A 22,839-nucleotide genomic window follows, 5' to 3' on the forward strand; every position below is an offset into this window, starting at 1 on the left:
ATCGATGTGGGATTCGCCTCAAGGAGCAGTACGCCAGGGCGCACTCTCCCCCTTATGGACTCAGCGTCCTCGCTAAGGAATGCCGAGGTTTCCCCACCACCGACACTGGCTCTGATACCACTGTAACGTCCCAAGCACCAAGTGATATTGTCCGCTTTAGGCCGGGTTATTGCCGAAGTATCACCTCGGCTCCTCACGGTTTTGTTTTCCCCTGGAAAAGGCCTCACTTGGGGGAGGGAGGTTCGTAGGCCTAGAAGGCACTACCTCCCCTCCAACCTAATTGATGTGGCCCTGGCGTACTGCTCCTTAAGGCGAATCCCACATCGATTAGGTTGGAGGGGAGGTAGTGCCTTATAAGCCTACGAACCTCCCTCTCCCAAGTGAGGCCTTTTCCAGGGGAAAACAAAACCGTAAGGAGCCGAGGTGATGCTTCGGCAATAACCCGGCCTAAAACGGACAATATCACTTGGTGCTGGGGACGTTACACCATCAATCACAGGGGGTTATGTGGTGATATTTGAAAGTTAGGGTATAATCCGCACATGGCCTAAACCATAAGGAGGTAAAGTGAAGTTTGCCTAATATAAAATACCCTTTTTTTAAATACCCTCTAACAATTAGAAGAAAAAACAAAAAAAAGAATAAATGCATTTAAAATTTAGAAGAAAAAAAACCCAATGAAATTTCATTTTAAAATAAATGCATTTAGTTTTATGATAAAAAAAAAGTATATATATATATATAAAAACCTCTATTATAAAAAATATATAATGTTGAAATAAAGAGAACTAAAGAAAAGGACATTTTAGTTTCTAACGTGACATATTCATAATTTTTCTTATTTTCTATGATAGTAGAGGTGATTAAGGTGATTTAATGCATCCTTAACAACAAAACCCGTAAAAGAAAAGACTCAAAAACCCCTTTGTTGCATTGAAAGTGGCCACCAAAACTAGCTTGTCCAACTTTAACATCAATGAAAGACGTGGTGTCCAAACCGTGGTTCTTCTAATTTAGCAAAAAACAAAATGTTCATAAAAACAAAGCTAAGCAAACCAAATTACACTCTGGATTACACTCAATTAATTCCCTTTCCCTTGTTGGATTTGCTGAAGCAGCGCTGCCGCCAGTTGTAGCGTCGCCTGCAATCGTTTCTGGGGATCCGCATCTTCCTCCTGCGTGCCGCCACTCTGCAGCTGTTGTTGATTCCCCGAAGCACCACTACCAGTCTGAAACTCCGTTCGCGGCCCCACATCCACATTTGAACCCTGATGCTGCTGCTGCGGAGGCTGCATTTGTTGCATTTGACCAAACTGAGACGATGAAGAAAGATCAGAATGTACCGGATTGTTCTGTAAACCGTACGTCTGAGGTGTCCTGTATGCATTTTCAGAATGATTCACAGTGGTGCTTGAGTGCCTAAAATCTTCCCCCATTGACTGCCTCGGTTGTTGCCCAAGAAGTGATGATGCCAATTGTGCAAGTTGTTCTGGTTGAAGTGCTGCAACGGGCATTGATGAAGAAACCGGAGGCAACTTGATACCTGCAATTCCGGAACTGTAACTACCGGAATTTGTTTCTTGGGCGGTCCTAGGCATGACGGTATTATTATATCCCTGAACAGAAGGATCCACACTGGGACCTGATTGCGATGCTACATTTCTAGCACTGGAATTCAAGTTCTGCATATGGTGAGATGAGCTGTTTGGTGCAAACGCAGGGTGGTTTCGCTGATGAAGCATATAATTGTTCCTGCCCTCGTTAGTGGCGTCAGATGTAGTTCCAATACCGTGAGACGAGCCGGAAAACGATGCGGGTGAAGGGGCTGTAGGCAAATACCCTTGGAGTGATAAATTACCAACCCCGGAATTTCCCATATTGGTAAAAGATCCAGGTGATATCGGTTTTGGGTATGACGGATCTCCATGATAAGACATGAAATTCGTGTCTTTTTTATCAAGTGGGTGATGAAGAGAAGGCCCAGAATTGGAACCAGGATGTTCTAACCTTAAGACAACGCCTGAGATGCTCAGTTTCCCCGGTACTTTTAGTACTTTCTCGGAGAATTCTGAAGGGGGTACTACAAACAAGGTCGTTCGCTCATCCAATTTAGCCACAGCCGCTCGCTCCTTCTCCCCTAGATAATTCATGAATTCGTTGTAGAATCCAATATCAGCATCACTTTCTGGAACAAAGAATACCACCCATGCATTAGCTGCTTGATAGTAATGCTTTGCAAGCATTTCTAAGCTAGTCCTTGCAGTGCAATCTAGGAATTCAGGCCTGCAGCAGTAAAATAGAATTATAAATTTCACAATCCGAATACAACAGGCAATTTTTTCATTTTTTTTTTTAATATGTGCAAGAGTGAATTTGGGTGTGCAATGGATCTAAATTTATTCCCTCCTGTTTTACAGACATTTCAAAAAGGTATTATTTGAAAATAACTAGTTTTAGTTTGCATAAGGTGAGTTGCTATAGGATGGAACCATGCTGATTGGTGCTGAAATGTATACATCGAGGTCCCTAAAGTACATCTGTTAAGTCTAACCATTGTCACTAGATATGTTTCACTCGGTTTGCATGATTGCAGGTCACAAGTGCTGTTCACGTGGAAATTGGCTTTAAAATGGAGATATAGAGGCGTGACCATTGTGCACCAAAAGAACCGAGCCAAGGATGGAACAATGGAACAGGCTCAGCAGTCCACCACTCACCACTGCTTGAGTGGTAGGATCCCGGGAAGGGTGGAGTCTCAGAAGAAAATACACAGCCTCAGCAGTGTTCACCTCAAGAGGTCATGGGCACCACTCGAGTGGTGGTCAGCATGAAGTTCAGAATAGGTCTGCGATTTTGACCTGTTTCAACCATAATCTGCTTGGTAGCATAAAAAGACAGCTTAGACACAAAAATATAGTTGTTGATTCTTTCAGAAAGAGGCTACAAAGCAAACCACCTCGCCTTGAACAGCTAGGCTTGCCTTCTTGGGGTTTAGATGAAACCCTAGTCAAGTAATGAGATTTATTAAATTTTAATTTTGGGATTAGTTCTAATGTATGATGATTGTATAAACAACAGGTTTATTGATAGAACGGTTTTATTGTTAAATTTCAAATTGTGTTTTACTTCTGTGATTTTGAATACCACGTTTATGGAATGGTTTTCTTTGTACATGATTTAAGTAGTAAGATGGGTTGTACCAAGGGAAGACAAATCGCGCCTATGACCATGGTTTTAGCGTGTGGACGATTTTTCTTAACACGGTGGATAATCCATACCAAGGACTCAAATACATGAACCCTCTTGAAGACATCACTAGACTTCCTGTTGTGAATCAAAATCATGATAATGACTAAATCCTAGAATTGATATAATAAACCTTGATTACAGGCTAGAGGTGGATTCAATATCCCAAGTCCTTATTATTGGAACACCGCTTACTTGGATTTTATTTAATTTGGCTTAATTTCAATTTTAGCTCTTAATATAATCAATCAACATTTTGAACCTAGTACCTGTGATTCGATACGTGGACTAAACCACTACTATACTTAATTGAATTCTAGTACGGATTTATTTTTTATTAAAAAATGATCGATCACATGCCCCTGCATAGTAACATCTATAATTATGATGGGCCATAGGATATGCATTTAAGTGAATGGTCAGTACTCACTCCTAAAATGAGAGAGAACAGATCTAAACAAATGAAATAAATCAAAAAAAACAACATTGTAATGAGAAGACTTAAAAGTTCAAACTAATATCTTAGGTTCCACAGACACGCAAAAGCAGATAAGAGAAAATATCCTCGACACGAACCATGTCAACAACACCAAAAATCTCAAATCACCAAGGACAAGTTTATATACTTACAATGTCATGTCCATTACTGTTCCCACAGGAAAGCAGCGAGCTCGACAGACTGGTGTTCCTCCCTTTGCTATAGTCCCTTCCCATTTCCACTCTTTGGTCAAAGAAGGCTGATGCAATTCAGGAGTTGACTTTTTCCACTCGACTGCATTTGGAGGCATTGAACCAGAACCAGCCTGGAAGCTGCCATAAGGTTGTGCATTCCAGTGATCACTCCTTTCCCCGTAATGTTGAGTCAAATTCATTGCTTGATCAGGAATTTGTTTATACCCAAACGATCCAGGCTCAAAATTTTTATCAAGGGCCTCAGGTTGAGGAAAATCAGGGAACATCCTAGGGAAACCATGCTTTGCTTGCTCTGCACCGGAGAAAGGATACTCTGGAAGCTCATTTTCCGGAGGAAAGTTGCTGGTTTTTAGTTTCTTTGCTCTGTGAAATACCAAGTCATCTTCCGGCAAGTCCCAAGAATCATCAAAGATTGGACCTTTCCGAGGGAACTCCTGGGGAGAGAAATCACGGAAGTGAGCACCTCTGTCTCTTTTAGGACTACTGTGGCGTTCATACATATTTTCTGGTACTCCAAGTTCGGGCCCGAAATCATGGAACCTCCTCTGCTCAAAATCACCACCCATACCGGGCCATAAATTACCCTTCCGGCCGAAATTCACGACATCGGGATCCCCAGACTCAAGATCTGAGATAAAACGAGGCGATCTCATGGTGGGATCTCCGGCTAAGCTCCCGAATTTCCTATCCTGTCGAAAGTTCTCGGAAGATCCAGCACGTCCGTAAGACTTAAAACGTGGGGAGGGAGGGGAGTTCATCGAGTTCCTTCCACTGTTGGACGATCCAGATTCACTTTTTGCGAAACAAATATGTACTCGAGGATTACCAAATAATTTCCCCTGAAGAGTTTCTTTAGCCCTGCACGCTGCCATTACATTTCTGAAGCGAACAAAGGCATAACTACGACCAGGAAATGCAGTAATCTTCTCAATCTCGCCGAATGGTGAAAAGGCCTTCCTCAAAATAAATTCATCCACCTTCAACAAAGCTGGAAACCCTATCCATAAGACCTCACTTGGTGGTTCTGCATTTTTGTCGCTCGTCTTGGGTCTATCAGGATAATGAGGTTCAGGACTAGGGCGATATGATCTAGAATCTCTCTGCGAGAATGGAGATCTTCTTGTTCCTCCAGACCTTTGTTCATCTCGGCGTTCATCTCGGCGTTTCAAGTAATCGTCCTCTCGTGATGGTGTTGATGACTTATCCTGTGATGCAAAATCATATCGTGTAAAACCAATTTATTGCTTCGAGAAATATATATATACATAATTTCAAGGTCACATAAGATTTTGATTCATGAATTAATACACAAACAAATCAAGTCAAAGAAAAAGTTTAATTATCAACGAATTGACCATCCCATAAATGTAAAAGAAAAGTTACGAAGTGATAATTCCAAGCAGAATGGAGAACGAACAAGAACACAATATGTGCCATTGTATTTTCATTGAAAGCCTCTTGATTTTTCATTAAGCCAGACTTTCAAACATCTTCAAGATAACCAATGACAACATCAAACAGAAAAAAAGAAGAAGAAGAAGAAGAAAACCAATGATTACAACAGGGTAGAACAAAACCACGGGGTAGGCCAAAATTTCACCATGAATTTGCTTCACAAAAACAACTTACTACTTACAGTCAGTCAAGATTTTTTTCATTTTTTTATAAATTTTTTGGATCAACTGAACCAATTCTTTTTGAGAAACAGGGAAGGCAAATTGTTCTTAAACCGTTAAAATTATGGCACAGATCAAATGTAACATAGCAAAAAGTTTCATGGGGTTATCAGGAATACTGTAGGAACACATAAAAGTAAATATGATGCCATACAGAATAACTCACACCAATCAACAACTCATGTATTCAGAATCTCAGATATAGTCCGGTAAAACCTTAAGGAAATGACATGCAATCAGAATCACAAAGGAAATGGCATGCAATTAACTCATGTATTCAGAATCACAAATTACATGCAATCACAAAATTTGTTTCATCACTTCCAAAAGAGAACCTTCCTCAGGGCAGCAAACTGCATTGATCCTCCTTTCCAAGATGGGTACCAAATTGCATTCATTTAACATATTCCCCAAGCATTAAGGTTGAAAAAAAAAAAATTCACAACGGGGCTATGTTGATGATCCCATTCAAGGAAAACAATAGAAAAAACAGCACATAGTACATGGCACTTCTGTTTGACAATGATGCTTGAACCAGTGATTCTACACAAGAAACATCACCATGATACAAATTTCACTTCAGGGTAATGGTGAGGTGAAAGCAATGAGATTAAATATAGAAACATATAATTAAAAAAAAAAGGTGGATGCAATTCCTTGATGTTGGACAAAAACAATAGAAACAAACAGCATGGGATTTATTCTCTTAAAATAAGTCTTCAGTAACACTGGGACAAGAACAACATATTTTTTTTGATATTTTGCTGACTAAACGTTTGTCACATCAAAAACTAAATCTTTTTATTACAAAGCTACTGCTGCATTCCAAACAAGCAAGCAAGGAATGAGCAGCTTGAAATAGATAGGGGGAACTCTTTCTAAAGTAAAATGATTCATGGGAATGGAAGGGAGATCTAGCTGGGGGAAGTAATTCATTAACCAGTAAAATTACTCCCACAGCAACAATGACAGCACTAGAAAAATTATTGTCCACAGAAATATATATACAAGGTTCGTTGATGTAAATTTCCTTAGTCCCTGTCTGTGTTTCTATTATATCAGCCCTCTCCACCTCCAAAGGACTAACTAGGTGTCCTAGAAAACATTGAAGAGATTTTGGTGCACAAGTCCTCATAAGACTTCTGAATGTGCAATCACTGTAGGAGATATATATTCTTAATTTTCAAAGAAGAAAAAAGCACAAACCCTATAATGATTGAAATTTCAAGCCTTCAACGAATTTCAGTATGATGCAGATTTAACAGAGATATAGCAACGCATGTATTCAAAGCCTAGTATCAATGTCAAACTAGTTTATGAGATAACAGCTTTGGACATACTCAACAGAACTCAAACCAGACCTGTAACGACAGGTCTGGCATGAATAATGCTAGACTTTCATTCATAGGCTCAAAGAAATGATACTGATAAATGATACCAAGGCAGACTTGGTTAGCTTCTCTAAAAGTTGGACTACATTTTCCAAAACAAACTTGTTCTAGTACAATGTTTTCCACAAGGCACAAATTTAATACTCGCAATTGTCTGGGATTGTATGGACACTTTGGAAATTTGTTTTTTCTGCAGCAAAAAGTTTTGCTATTACATTTTACAATATTTCAAACAATCTCCTGTCAAAGTGTAAAAATGGAATGGGAGGGAGGAATTGCCAATCCATGAAAATCTTCAATTACTGTACTTGCATGTACCTGAAATTTTGCTCCTACTAGTGAATTCCTTGCTTACACACACAAATGAAAACAAAGAAAAAAGTGCAATTCCTTATCGACTATTTGGAATGGGTCTTGACATCTCGAGGCCTCAACTTAAAGCAAAGATCAATCTGGTAACAGGTATATCTCCTCAGTCTTTGTCAATAATAACGAGTCCAAACATGCTGAGTTGCTTGGAGGTTTCTAGATATTATAATCATTCTCATGTTAAGGTAGAAGAGGATAGTGCTGGTGTAATTCGATGGACTGTTTATTGCACAATTGAGTTGGTTTTCCAGTTGCCGTAGATTTATCATTAAAGTGATGTTGCAGAAGATTGTACTTTGAAAGCTTCTTTAATCAAGTAATTTTCCTAATGCTCAATATGCTAATCCTTGTTCTAGCAGGGGCACATGTACATTCATCAAACCAAGAATCCCAAGCTAGCCAACTTCAAAAGACAATTCACCACCTTGTTTATACAGCTTACACACAAGCACACACTAGGGGTGGGCATCGGCCCGTTGGCCCGCCCAGTCCAATTTTATTTTTTTAGGACTTAGGAATATTGTTTTAGACCATAGGATAGGGTGGGTTGGGTTGATATTTTGAGCCCAATTGATTAATGGGCAGGATTTGGGAATTGTATTTCTGGCCCGGCCCGGCCTGGTCCGCTACATATTTAATTAATTAATTTATATAATATATTGAAAATATATGTACTCTTTTATTGTTGGCCTCGGGTTTTGTTAGTTTTATCTTTACCCTACACAAAAAACTGCCTCCACAATCTGTGTTGCTAGTTTTATCTATGATCTTGCAATCTGTGTTGCTAATGGAACTTTTTTCCTTATTATTGTGTAGGGACGTGAAATTCCTATTGTCCAGTAATTAAGGCAACACTTCTGGAAATACATTTTTGTGCAAAATTTTTTTTGCTTCCCATTTATTTCAATATGGCACTGAGTGAATCTAAAGTTGCTTACTTTAAAATAAAATATGGGTAGATTCACATTCTTTAATTTTTTTTTTTTTAATAGCTTATGTATATGGCCCGATGGACGGGCTTAAGAATTATAATTTATTTAGGGCTGGGCTTGGGATGGTTATATAGGCCCGATGTTTGGGCTAGGCGGGCTTGGGCAAACACAAAGAGTCTTATTAGGTAGTGCCAGCCCAGCCCAGTGAATGACCACCCCTCAAGAGGCTAAGATTTGGCAGAGCAGCAAAGACTTGAGGATAAGATTTAAGGTCTTAAGTTGAAGTCACCTCAAGGGGTCACTGGAGGTTTGCCCGGTCATTAATTTCAGGATCCTAGGATTAGTTAAGTGCACGCAAGCTGGCCCACACACTCAGTTATTAAAAAAAAAAGTGCTATGGATTTTATATACACAAAACTGCATCCTAGAGGCAACATTTTCTTATGCAAATATGCAATACACCTGAGGCTCTCTATTCCGATAATTGATAAAGCAATAAACTTCTACCACTCACATCAACATGAAGTTTCTGGGCTACCAATCACTCAATCAGTAAAAAGGATTTGTTTTTCCCAAATGCTCAAAAACATGGGCAATGACACTGGGTTACTTAATTCATCTTTTTCTTGCTCTCCCTTGAAAAGTTAGATAATATCTTGACAGGGCACCGGAATAACTTCCTATTGTCTTTAGTGTTTCAAGTGGGGAATTTGTTTCATATGAATATTGTATAACAGACCACATACAGCTCACTGCTCCAAAGACCATACATCCCACATTAGAACTGAGCTACAGGGATGCACATTTTAACCTTCGTTGGGAATTAGATTGTGTTCCCTCTCCCTATTATTTTTGCAACCACTACCTTCTTTTAAGGCATCATATAAATGACACTATAGCTTTATTGATGGTCTTTGTAAACAACAACGAAGACATAATTCTACATAAGAGAAGATGATAGATATGTTTTAACTTTGAAAGGATTCAAGTAAGAAATAAATTGTCAATTCAGTTCACATAATTAAACAATTCCACTCATGATTGCAATATATACATTAACAACTACTATTCATGCACATACAAGAGATTCTTGGCATAAGAAAGCATTAACATAATATATCACAATATAGAGTGATATCTATGCCTTCTTTTGTTCATGCCTTGCAAGAAACAAACCATATGGTTTTTCATCCTCACAACAGAAAATTTTGCATATACATATCCATTCACTTTGAGAAGTAAAAATACATGTATCAATCCATTATCATTCACTGTAACAATAGATATTTGATTGGGCAGTTATACTGCTCACCCAAACACATTTTGATTTTTGTATTACTCACTTTATAAGAAGTTGGCAACTTCAATACATACATGTTCCGGTGAAATGTTCTAAACTCCCTTGATGATTGAACCAGGCATGAATACATGGTTCTTGAATATTAAAACAAAGACAACTGAAATGATGGAATCCTTTCAAGCTACTGGAGTATATAATGAAGATTTGTGGATACTGCTCTGGTGATTCTTGCTTTACAATGTACTGGTGAATGCATGTGAATGTTGCACTGATGGCAAGCAACAACATCCATTAGACGTAGAGCATGGCACAAATAGCTTTGATTTTGTTTTTCATCCTCACAACAGAAAGTTTTGCATATACATAACCATTCACTTTGAGAAGTGCAAATACATGTATCAACCAATTATATTGGGTTATTTGGTTGGAAATTAATGCAAGGATCTTTGAGGACAAGTTGAGGCTTGAATTGTGTCACTTGGCATTGTTTTGGGCTTTCATTTTTCTCTCCCAGTTAAAGGGGTTCCACTCTTTTTGATTTCTAGAAATTGGAGAGTTGTTTAGGATGTATAAGTTGTTTTCTTGATTTGCTTGATGTTGTGCTTTCCAACCTTGCGGAGGACTCCTTGTCCTCCCTTGTATCTATCTTTTTTTCTTTTCAATAAATTTCCTTTTTGTTGCTGATCAAAAATAAATATGTATCAACGCATTATCATTCATGGTAACAATAGATATTTGATCAGGCAGTCATATTATATTGGTCACCTAAACACATTTTGATTTTTGTAATACGCATTTTATAAGAAGTTGGCAACTTCAATACATCATGTTCCAGTGAAACATTCTAAACTCCCTAGATGATTGAACTCTACATGGATATATGGTTCTTGAATCATAAATCAAGCTGCTGGAGTATATAATGAAGATTTGTGGACTGTTATGTTGATTCCTTATAACGTATTGGCAAATGCATGTGAATGTTGCACTGATGGCAAGCAACAACATCCATTTGCTCAACATAACAGTATTGGGCTTTGACAGTATTCACTATTTATCATGCACCTTATGATTTGAATGTGCTTGATCTAAACATAGCATGCTTTAACAAAGCCCAGTTCACCGCCAAGGAATGACATTTGCTGTACCCTTGGTGAGCATTGGATCTTACAATGGCATGCTAGACACCAAAGTACTCAGCTTTGTCAGTTTTCTAGCATGACTTGGGAGGATATATTAATTTACAAAGACAAGCAAGGCTCATTGTCTGGAAAAGTGGAGTCATGGTATGGCACAAGTAGTGAGAAGTATCAACCGTCATGTTAGTGTTTGTTATGAAGAAACAATAGCTTGTTTGTGCTCCTCAGCTTGATAGAAGACCATCCTCACATTACATAATATTTATAGGTGAAGATTTCACTCTGTTGCTGAAGCCTTGGAGATTCATAAATTCAACTGAGCACATATAGTTTATCTACACGTGCATATTGTCAAACGAACCTTGTACAGCTTATAAATGAAAGATATTACGAGCCTTGTTGGACAAAACCGAATAATGTGTGACTAAATTCTTACTCTGATGTTGAATACAATAAATTGAGAGGTCATAGTTTCTGATGGTAGTAAAGGTATCCCTCTAATTTCGCATCCAGAAGCTTAATCCAATGTTCCAAAGCAGAAAAATTGTACTATACTCAATGAATAGCTTCTTTATATTCAATCAGAATATTTAAATACCCTGATCAAATTGTAAACGAAGAAGTATGTGCGGGCATTTCATAGGATTCAAGAAAAGGTATTTAATCATTTTGAAAGGCATATTGAGCATCCAATCAACCTGGTAACATTCCGTATCACATAGAATGCGGAGCTAACACCAAAATATTGTTGTCTTCACCATTGTAAGTTGAATCAACACTACGATGAGCAGCAACTTCTACAACAAGCTGCATATCCCTACTCATAAAACTGTCATAACAATGCAATGCCAACTAGGGCATGTGTGTCCTCCATGATTTCCCAATAATCAAGTTCATTATAAATTGCATGATTTTATCAAAGATGGGAGATCATATTTTTAGTTATCTAAAATAATGCAAGTATCTCATAGAAAGGAGAGAAATGCCAATCCTTGAATTACAAAGCCAATCCCTTTGAAGTCATCCATTGCCCCTTTATTTTAATGCTGGTGAAAAATATTGTGGAGAGCCCACCAGGATTGCAGATCTGACATAATTTTAATATTGTTGGTGCATTTAACTTGCATATTAGTTTTTGAGAGGCCTACCCTCTGTAAACTCAGTACTTAATAGAAAATGAAAGAATGACCTATTCCTTGGAAAATGAATGGCTACCCTTATATATCTGATTAGTTACAGTTTTCCTTCTGTTAAAGGTGGTCATAAGCATGCCAAGCCCATTCAACACAGGCAACAATAACAAGCCACTCTTTAAGTGTAGAAGTTAATTTCTTTAAGCTGCAATTTTGTGTCCATGATAGAAGAGACATCCTTCTCACTAGCTGAATAATGTGGAGCACATTCAATTGAAAAGGGAAGAAGGTCCCACACTCCAAGTACCCTGTCTGCACCTCATTTGAAAACTTATAGTTCCCTTCTTTGGTTTTGTTGACAAGCCTAACAAATATTCGCTTTAAGGTAGTGCCCGTAATATTCTCGAGTGTACGGCCATCAATTTATTTATGTCTTTAGGATGTCACCATCTTGTTGGCTGAGTAGAATGTAAAGCATGGAATGGAAAATGAAGAAGGACCTATTCCTTAGATTAGGGCGTCAACAACTTTGCATGGTATAGTTAATTAACTTAATTTCATTTATCAGATAAGTTTATCCCTTCAATAAATGTGTCAATAGCATGAAATGAGAAGCAAATCTTTTGTGAATGGGCTAAGAATCTTCTCCCAAAAGATTAGATATTGGATCACATGTTTCTTTTCTGTTGTTCTTCTTCAACACATGTTAATTTAAGCTAATTTTGCTTTTGTAGAATGGATTAAATAATTGATGGAACATATGCATCTACAATAAAATGACAGTAACATTGCATCATAAGAAAAACAGACAAAGGTGGACAAAACTAACCGCCTTTGTGAACTCAATTCTAAGTGGATTGCCCGCAACAACATAACCTTGAAGTGCTCTCATTGCTTCACAAGCATCTTCTTCATTTTTAAAATTAACGAAAGCATAGCTACGACCCGGTTGAAAAGCAACTCTCTCAAGGTCACCAAATCTTAAGAATTGATCAGCTAAAGTGTTTTCAGATATGTGATGAGACAAATTTCCAACCCAAAGGTGTCTTGATGGGGGAACATTGTTTCGCCCATAATGGCTCTTCTCTTCAGATCTTGGAAGGTAATCTCTACGAAACCTGTCCCTCCCTCCTCTGCTAGTCTATAAAAACACCACACAAACCAATCACTAACAAAGATTAGAAGATAAATGGATTAGTTACTTGGCAAAACTAAGATAACAGATGCAAAAAAAAAAAAAAAAAACTAAACTAAGATAGCAGATGCCCCCACTCACTCTTCTCAAAATTGGTTTGGGGATTAAAAGCTAAAGAAAGTTCATATCAAATCACTTTTAAGTCAAAGATAAATGAATGAAATTATGATCATATACATAAACAGGTACACAAATATGAATCGAGGAGGGGAGGGGGGGGGGGGATTGCAGCTTGTAAAGGCCATTAGTCTAATTTTTCCAATTATTTAACACAATTACAAAACTGGGTTGGAGATTTAGAGAGCTTACAGAGGCAACCCCAAGGGGTTGGCCAGATGGGTGCAACTTGGGGCCTAGGGGTGTGCTCCCTCTAGTTCTCAAGTTCAACTCCCATGAGCAATGAGCCACAGGCGTGGCTCTGCTCAAGATTTGCCCAATCCACCTGGAGGGGCGCTTTTCGTGATTCTAGGATTAGTCGAGGTGCACGTAAGCTAGCCCAAACACCCGGTCATAAAAAATAAAATAAAATTGGAGCTTAGAGAGGCTCTAAATGTTCACACATAAGTCTCTATGCATATAAGAACTTTTAGTGAAGTGGGTCGAGGTTAGTCCAGTATGGGTATAACAAGACACAACCATGTCAATACAATCCAATCAACTGAAAGCCTAACAAAATTCTTGTCCAAAAACTTAACGAAAACCCAAATAGAAGATGAAAATTGACCAGTGGACAAAATACAATAGGTTGAATTAGCAAATTTCTCGGAAATTGAGAGAGAGATTGAAGTGGAAGGAAAAAACTAACCATTATCGTTCGACAAGGATTCGGCAGAGCACCGAAAGCTCAAACTTATCGGATTGATTCGAGATAGAATGTGTCCCACAAATATGTACACGAAGAGAGAGAGAGTGGAAGATCGCGCAATTTGGTTGATGGGAGATTAGGGTTTGGGGTTGAGGCTTTGAGGAGGAGTGTTTAAATAATGGGGTTAGTGATGCAGGGAAAAGAAAAGGCTGGGGCTTGCCTCCAGGACTGGATTGGAGGGTCCAGTCTGGTTTATTGGCCTTACTTGTTAATTTATTTATTTATTTTGATAATTTAAATTGTTCATATTTTAAAGTTTGTTGAGTAAGTTATTTCAGTAAAAAATAGTACCGATAGGATAACGGATATTATATATTCAGATCATTTTTTTATGAATCATTAATTTTCTAACTATCTATTTTTTTCAAACAAAAATAGTCTGAATACATAGTAGGAAAATTTAGCTATATACCCCTTTTACCTTCCTTTCATTGTTAAAAGGATTAAGAAAAAAATTATACTTTTTAAATCCCCTCATAATTATAAAGTCTTGCATAAAAGATAAAATTTATTATTTAAATATTTTATCAGACTATTATATCCCTCATCTAGATCTTCCTACCTTCTCCGTCTCTCTCCTCATCCGCTCTACCAAGATCAGCGACGGACATCACAGATTTCATGCCCGGTAGTGGTGGTGGATCTAGATCTGGAACCAACAGATTTAGATCTCACAGTTGAGCAGAAGTAACGACAGATCTGGATTTTCGATTCAGCAGCAAAGGCAACGTTGAAGATGACGACCTCGTTGACAGCAGCTTCAATCGCCATCGGCTTCTCGAGGTTATGCTGTTGCGTACGGCGGTGTCAACGTGAAGAATGCTTCGGCGGAGGTGAGGCCAGAGTTTGAATACGGTTACGATACTAATGTGGTGAAAGGTTCGGAGTTTGATGTGGTGAAACAGTAAAAAAAACGACAACTGAACTTGTGACGAAAGTTCTATCCCAATCCGTAGTATAGAGTCCGTGTAGTCTCTGGATCTCTCTACGGCTGTAAGAAGAACAAGAAAATATATGCATATATATATATTTGTGTGTATGAGTGTTGTTGAACACATGTATTCTTTTCATTGAGATTTGTGATTGTTGATCGAGTTTTAGAAGTTTTTTTCTCAATTAGATTTGTTGATTAATTTGTTTTGTTTTTGTTAATTTATTTATTTTTTTATATCTTTTTTTGTTGTTTTTTATCTAATTTCATTTGATAGAACCAGAGTAAAATTTTACTCTGGTTCTATTGCTTTGTTTTTTGTTTCAGATAATGAGAGTAAAATTTTACTCTGATTCTATTGTTCTATTTTTTGTTTGACAGAATTAAAGTAAAATTTTACTCTGGTGTTAGAATGACAGTAAAATTTTATTGTCAAGAGGTGGTCATTGCCAAACACTTCAATCGCCACAAACACTACCTTCGCTTTTTTACTTTTATGCAGAGTAACATTTTACTTTTAGCTTCAGAGTCTCACAGTTTACTCATTTTTCAGAGTAAAAATTTACTTTTGTGTAGAGTCTAACATTTTACTAGTTTTTCAGTGTAAAATTTTACTTTTATACAGAGTAAAATTTTACTTTTAGTTTCTGAGTCTCACAGTTTACTCGTTTTTCAGAGTAAAATTTTACTTTGGTGTAGAGTCTAACATTTTACTAGATTTTCAGAGTAAAATTTTACTTTTAGTTTCAGAGTGTAACATTTTACTCTTATTCAGAGTAAAATTTTACGTAAAGATGGCTTAATAGGAGAGCTGATAGATATGAGGGTAATATAGTAAAAGAAACAAGTTTTAAAATATTAGGGGGTTTTGAAGTACTTATATAATTCTTGTCCTTTTGAAAGACAAATTAGATAGTGAGGGGGCTATCACCAAATCCCCCTACATAGTATTCGTTATCCGATCGCCGTGATTTTTTACAAGAATAATGTACTCAACAAACCCTTAAATGTGAACAGTTTTAATTATCAAAAAAGGGCCCAGAAATGAGCCCAATGAGCCGAACTAAACTGGACTATACTATCCCAAATCTAGATTGAAAACAGTTCAACCCAAAAGAAAAATACAAATTCATCACCAAAAAAAATATATAATTATAATTATAATTATTAATTTTTATAAATTTTTTATTAATTTATAATTATTTTTTTAATATCTCACTGATTTAATACTCCGCCTTAAATAACCGATATCAAGAGATTGTTTCAGATATACTAAAAAAACTTATTTATTTATCTTTTTTTAGTTATATCACTTCTCTATTTTTTTTTTATATCTTTTTATAAAAAAATTAAAAAATACATTTATTTAAATCACTTCAAGCAATCCAAATATCGGAAGATTGTTGGTAGGGTTGGAAGTGGCGGGCCACATTTATGCATATGCTTCAAGGCCCGTTTATTTTAAGAGATAGAAAGAGGATTGAGATTAAGATGGAGATGGAGATGGGACTCACTTGGGACTTGGTATTAGAAAATAGTCCGCTGGATTTTTTTATAATTATTTTTTACATGTTGAGCATTTTTTTTTAAAACATTAATGTTTAATTTTTTGTGTTTTATTTTTTATTTTTTACATGTTAGGCATTTTTTTTTAACATTAATGTTTAATATTTTTGTATTTTTTATTTGTTTTATTATTTTATATAAAAACAATTTAACAATCTCTACACCAACAACTATCATCAAAACAAACACAATTTACTTAATCCACTCACTAACAATCCCCTCATTATTAATCTCCTCACTACGAATCCCCTCATTATTAATCTCCTCATTATTAATCTCCTCACAAACAATTCCAAGTGTGTGTGGTTTTTTTTTTATAATAAAAAAATTGGAGATAATATAAAAAAATATTAACCGTTTGTGTCTTATAATAAATAAATTTTGATTTTTTAATTTTATTAATTTAAATCTTAATTTTTTTTATTTGTTTTCAATTCAAACTATTTATTTATTTTCCTTAAGCAAAATTGTCACAAAAAATATATTTTAATCATTAAATTCAATGTAATTGTATTATAAATGTTTAAAATACTCATTTCTATTTATCTTAATGATTAAAGTATATTTTTATGACTGTTTTATTTAATAAAAAATAAATTAAAATATTAAATTTTAAATTAATAAAATTAAAAATCAATATTTATTTTGTTACAAGGCATAAAGTCTGTGTTTTTTTTTTTTTTTTAAATCCAAAATTTTACTAGTACAATTTTTAGAAGCAATCTTATAATTGTTTTTTTTTTAAAAAAAAGAGTATTTGTTTGAGAATTGACTTTTAAATAGTTTTTTGAATTTTTGACTTTTTTTTAAGTGAAAAAAAAATATTAATTTGTTTGGGAATTATTTTTTATAAGTTGTAACAAAAATCATAATTACTGAGATGTTTGACTTTTTAAAATAATTTCTAACCTTTCTAAATTTTTTTTTATTATAAATGTTTTAGCCAAAAAGTTAATTTACATAATGAATATGAATTTGACCAAAATTTAACTAAGGAAACTTATTTATTATAGTGTGTTGGGGCGATAAATTTAAGTTTAGATTTTCTTTATCCAAAGGTTCAGGCGTTAAAACATTAAGTCCATAAGGACAATTTCTTATAAAATGACCACACTACCCTTTATTTATATATACTAGGTAGGAAAAAAGTCCGTGCAAAGTACGAGTCAAACATTAAAATAAAATATTTGTATGAGAAAATATAAATGATTTAAATTGATTATTTGTGTATTATCTTTCATGAGAGGTATAGACGACTTAACTTTTTATAAATTTTAGAAATTAAAATTTAAATGAAGCATTTTTATATATTTTATACATCTTAATATTTTAATCTAAAAATATGAAATTACTTTCACCTTTTCTTAACTTCAAATTTAATCTTGAAGAACTCGAAGGGGTCAGGGAGCCAACCATAAGTCCTGTTTTCATGATCTAAATTGTTCATTTTATAAGAATTTCCATGTATATCATCAATAAAAAAACGATTATGTTGATCAAATAATTGTAACTTTTTTATTTTAATTGGGTTTGTCTTAAAAAAAAAAATATCTATTTTAAAACAATAAGGCCCTGTTTGTTTGCAGGATATGGAGACTGGGATTGGATATGATATCCAATGGGACCCACATATCCCATGTTTGCAAATTTTGTTTGAAAGGGATATAATATACCTTCGGATTGTATATCTCCCAAATTTGGATGATATACAATCCCAGCCCCCCCTGTTATATCATATCCCTTCGTCTGGGATATGAGTTCAAAAGTCCAATACACAGACTAGGGCTCAGAAAATATATGCAGCTCATATACATCCAGCAGAAGAGAAAAAGGCTCTGGTTTACATCGTGTAGATCTGCGAAATTTTGTGACTGATTTCCGTTGGCAAGACTTCATTCCGGTGATTATCATCTTTTCCCTCTACCTTGCTTTCTTTTTTTTTTTTGATTTTCTGGTTTTAGGTTTTGTTTGTACGATTTCTAACAAAAATCGATTGGAATAAACCCACTGTTTTTTGGAACAAAAAATTGTAAAGAAGAGTGCCAGAAACTTGTGAAAGTTTCAATCTAAACTGATTTTTAGAACTTTGATTTCTAAACCCACTGATTTCTAAATTTATTTTTGGAACTTTGATTTCTAAACCCACTGAGATAACAGAAATTTTTTAAACTGATTTGTAAACCCATTGATTTGGAACTTTTCAAACTTTTTGGCTCTTTTTCGAATAAACCCACTGTTTTTTGGAACTTTTTGTTCAATCTAAAGAGGGCTTTGTTTGTTTTGTAATCAAATTCGAGGGCTTTGTTTGTTTTGTAAACCCACTGAGATAACATAAGAGGGCTTTGTTTGTTTTGCAATCAAATTCGATTCAATTAGTAAAAACCTTGTCTCTGTTTCATTGTTTTATATGAACCAGATTTATATCTCTGTTTTATTTATTTATTTATTTATTTTTTTGGGGCTTTGATTCAAGCAATAAAAATTTATTTGTTTTGTATGTAAAGCCTAGGAATTTGATTGAATCAAACTCTTGACATTAAAAAAAATAAAAATAAAAAAATAATCTATGAAGAGTTTGATTTTTTTACATAATTAGATTTTTATATATTGGAAAAGATAGTTTAAAGATAATCTGATTTTATATCCAGATTTTATATAATGAAGTTAGTTTACATAATCAGATTTAGTTTACATAATTAGTTTATATCCATATTATAAAAATAAATAGTTTATATCCAGATCATAAAAATAAATAAAGTTAGTTTACATAATCAGATTTTATTATATCCAGTGAGTTGGGAAAGTTAGTTTACATAATAAGTTTACATAATAAATAATTTGATTTTATATATTGGGAAAGTTGGTTTACATAATAAGTTAGTTTACCCACTGATTTTTGATTGAATCAGATTTTATTTTACATAATCTGAATTGTTTACATGGGGCTATTGTGAATAATAGTTAGCATTGATTTAGTTATCTATTTGATTGCTTTAGTTATTTAATTTACGATATGCACTATTTCTTTTCATAGATGGCAAGTAATAAAGGATTTGATGGTAGGAGGGACCTCATTGAGGCCTATGTTGCCTTGCAACATATGGTATCATCCATGAATTATACTTGTGGAGTTTATATAGTCGTTTTGCATGCTGCACTGGAAAGATTTGAGGCTACGAGGAAAATAAGTAGAAATCCTAATCCTTTCAAACAACAACTTGACCACCTAAATAGTTTGGTCAGAGATAATGACATAGATTGCCATGAACAACTACGAATGAATAGGCATACCTTTCTGCGGTTGTGTGGGCTTATCAGAACAAAGGGTGTGTCAGATTCAAAATATGTTGTATTAGAGGAAAAGGTTGCTATGTTCTTGACTGTGCTTGGGCACCACCATAAAAATCGAAATGTCAAATTCAATTTTATGAGGTCTGGTCAAACAGTTAGTAAGTATTTCAATGATGTCCTTAAGGCTGTGCTTCGACTGCAAGGTGTCTTACTAAAGACACCTGAGCCAATAACTGCTGGGTGCACAGATGATAGGTGGAGGTGGTTTCAGGTAAATGCTAGTTTTAGTAATTCTTCATGTTTGATAAAAGTTATAATATTCATAATTACAATTTAATAAGTAATAATTTATTTTTGGTAATTTTTGGTAGAATTGTCTTGGTGCACTTGATGGCACCTATGTTAGAGTGCTAGCTCCTGCAGTAGATAAAGCAAGGTATAGATCAAGAAAGGGTGAAATTGCGACTAATGTCTTGGGTGTTTGCTCCCATGACATGCAGTTCATATATGTCTTACCTGGATGGGAAGGTTCCGCTTCAGATTCTAGAGTACTTAGAGATGCCATAAGTAGACCAAATGGGTTGAGAGTGCCAACGGGTATAGCTGCATTTCACAATATCTTTACTATGTATAACCTTTGGACTTGTACTTAAATTATGTGATTATGTAATTATATAATCCTACATTATTACAGGTTCCTACTATCTAGTTGATGCGGGCTATACTAATGGGGAGGGCTTTTTAGCACCTTATAGAGGACAACGTTACCACTTGTCCACTTGGAGGGAAGGGGGTGCCCCAACTAATGCAGAGGAGTTCTTCAATATGAAGCACTCCGCGGCTCGTAACATAATAGAGAGATGTTTTTGTCTTCTGAAGCTTAGATGGGCAATATTGAGAACATATTCCTATTTTCCAATCAAGACCCAATGTCGAATTATCACAGCTTGTTGTCTTCTACACAATCTCATCAAACGTGAGATGCCTATGGATCCATTGGAGGTAGACTTAGATGACACATTGCCAAATAATCAAGAAACAGGGAACGAGTACATTGACACAATTGAGGGATCTGACCAATGGAGTAATTGGAGGGACACTCTAGCTAACCAAATGTATAATGAGTGGTTAGCTAATAGGATGTAAAATTAAGTACTATTTTCATTGGATGTAATGTTTTTTAATACTTATGTTGTGTAGTGAGTTGGAGACTTGTAACTTAATAGGATGATGTAGACATGTAACTTATTTTATGTTTCAGTTATTTGTTGAAGACATAACTTTATAGGAGTGTTTGTTTGGTTGTCTTAATAAAATTATTGTTCTGTTAAAAATGGTTGCATGTTAGGTATGGATGACACAACTGCTACTAGTGGATGTCGAAAAAAGGGTAAGGGAAAGGGAACTGCTTCCTCATTAAGAGGTCGTAGAGTGTGGACTCCGAAAGAGTGTGATGTGTTGATCTGAGCCATGAGGGATCTGTTCAGTGAAAAATGGAAAGCTGACAATGGTCAGTTTAGGTGTGGATTTTACTCTGAATTGGAGAAGCTTATCATATTGGCTTTTCCTGGAACTGATCTTCGTGCATCCCCTCATATCGAGTCAAAGATCAAATTTTGGAGAAGACAATACAATTTGCTTACTGACATGCTTCGCTTGAGTGGCTTTGGGTGGGATGACTCTGAGAAGATGATTTTGGTCGACAGTGACGAAGTTTGGCAAAACTATGTCAAGGTAAAAAACTTACCTTAACCATTTTGCATTATTTAACCATTTTGTATTATTTATTAACTAGAAATACAAATTTTGAAAAAATATTGTTTTGTAGAGGGAGCCAGATGCCAAGGGCATGAGAAATGTACCTTTTATTTACTACGAGGACTGGGTAATTCTCTTTGGCAAGGATAGAGCCACTGGAGTCTTGGCTGAAGGACCTGCTGACATGGTTGATGCCTTAGAAAAAGAGGACCAAACTACTGAGGAGTGTTACACTCCAATTGTTGATCTGCCTGATTGTTCCTTATCAGCATCTGGGACTCCATGCAACCAAGGTGGCTCAGGCACAACTTCTAAGAAAAGAGCTAGGGAAGCTGAAGGTATTGCAAAGGGTCTTGTTGATATGGCTGTTGAGTTTGGTTCCTTCTTCAAGAAAACCAACACTACCATGGAAGAAATTGCTCATAGGATTGGGTATGCCCAAGACTTGTCTCAAGCTAGGAAGCTGGTTAATGGGGAACTAGCCAAGTTGCGATTGAACACAAATGACAGGTTGAGAGCAGCTACCCTTATTGTGAAGGATGCTGAAAGGGTTGATTTGTTCTTTAGCTTGCCTGAAGAAGAAAAAATGGAATGGGTATGTTTGTTGTTGGCCGGGTGTGTTTAAGTGTGTTTGCTGTAGGCTAATGACATATATCTATCTATATATTATAATATTAGTATTGCTATTCCTCCTCAGGCACATGTGTAGTGCCTATTTTGCATAGTTATTAGGAAGATTAGAAATATTTTGACAGACTAACTGGTTTACATCCCCTAGAAATGGCTTTTGTACCTAGTTTCAATCTAATTGTTGGGGTTGTAAGTAAGCTGAAGTATGCTTAATATTAGTATTGCTTTATTTTGTTGGAATGATGCTTAATATATTAAGTTGAAGGTTATCTATTGTAAAAAAATGTTATCATTTACTTAGAATGAATGAAGGTTATTTTTAATTATAATGGCTTGGATTATTTTATAAGAATAATGATGTGTGATGAATGAATGAATAAAGATGTTATTTTTTTTCATTCAATGATTATTTTGTAAGATAAATTTTTTTAGAATGAATATTAGTTTTTTTTTGGGGGGTAAAATTATTGAATTTAATATAATATAAAAAATTTTATCAGTGGACATTAGTTTAATATAATTTTTTTTTGTTTTGAAAAATTATTGAATTTAATACGAATATTTAATTTGTTCAAATAAAAAATAATATGAATTTTTAATTTGTTGATTTACATTAGTTTTTCCTAATTTGAACAATTTGGTTTTGATGGACATAAGGGCAATATGGGTATTTAAAATATATTATGAGGGTAATTTTGGAAATTACTTGTTTATATCCCACAATATA

At 35.3% G+C, this 22,839-nt stretch overlaps 3 protein-coding genes across 4 annotated transcripts; 2 read left to right on the plus strand and 1 right to left on the minus strand.

Moving 5' to 3' along the window:
* Window positions 1-900: 900 nt before the first annotated feature.
* LOC114316613 (flowering time control protein FPA) lies at window positions 901-14,121 on the minus strand. Of its 2 annotated transcripts, none has more exons than XM_028263309.2 (4): window positions 13,877-14,121; window positions 12,706-13,017; window positions 3,877-5,144; window positions 901-2,283 (listed from the first exon to the last, which is right to left on the minus strand). In XM_028263309.2, the coding sequence occupies exons 1-4, from the start codon at window positions 13,877-13,879 to the stop codon at window positions 1,083-1,085; spliced, it is 2,784 nt and encodes a 927-aa protein (XP_028119110.2). In that variant the 5' UTR covers window positions 13,880-14,121; the 3' UTR covers window positions 901-1,082. The 2 variants fall into 2 exon arrangements, with proteins under 2 accessions (XP_028119110.2, XP_082735865.1); XM_082879739.1 differs by having other exon boundaries at window positions 12,706-13,044; window positions 13,877-14,120.
* Window positions 14,122-18,228: 4,107 nt separating this feature from the next.
* On the plus strand, window positions 18,229-21,058 carry LOC114302508 (protein ALP1-like). Its single transcript, XM_082879740.1, has 4 exons — window positions 18,229-18,333; window positions 19,468-19,995; window positions 20,096-20,321; window positions 20,419-21,058. The coding sequence occupies exons 2-4, from the start codon at window positions 19,468-19,470 to the stop codon at window positions 20,868-20,870; spliced, it is 1,206 nt and encodes a 401-aa protein (XP_082735866.1). The 5' UTR covers window positions 18,229-18,333; the 3' UTR covers window positions 20,871-21,058.
* Window positions 21,059-21,071: 13 nt separating this feature from the next.
* On the plus strand, window positions 21,072-22,254 carry LOC114302507 (uncharacterized). The gene is made up of 2 exons (XM_082879741.1): window positions 21,072-21,458; window positions 21,553-22,254. The coding sequence occupies exons 1-2, from the start codon at window positions 21,195-21,197 to the stop codon at window positions 22,105-22,107; spliced, it is 819 nt and encodes a 272-aa protein (XP_082735867.1). The 5' UTR covers window positions 21,072-21,194; the 3' UTR covers window positions 22,108-22,254.
* The last annotated feature ends 585 nt before the right edge of the window (window positions 22,255-22,839 follow it).

This window comes from Camellia sinensis, chromosome 7, assembly GCF_055761805.1.
Source record: "Camellia sinensis isolate YWXY chromosome 7, ASM5576180v1, whole genome shotgun sequence".
Classification (NCBI taxonomy): domain Eukaryota; kingdom Viridiplantae; phylum Streptophyta; class Magnoliopsida; order Ericales; family Theaceae; genus Camellia; species Camellia sinensis.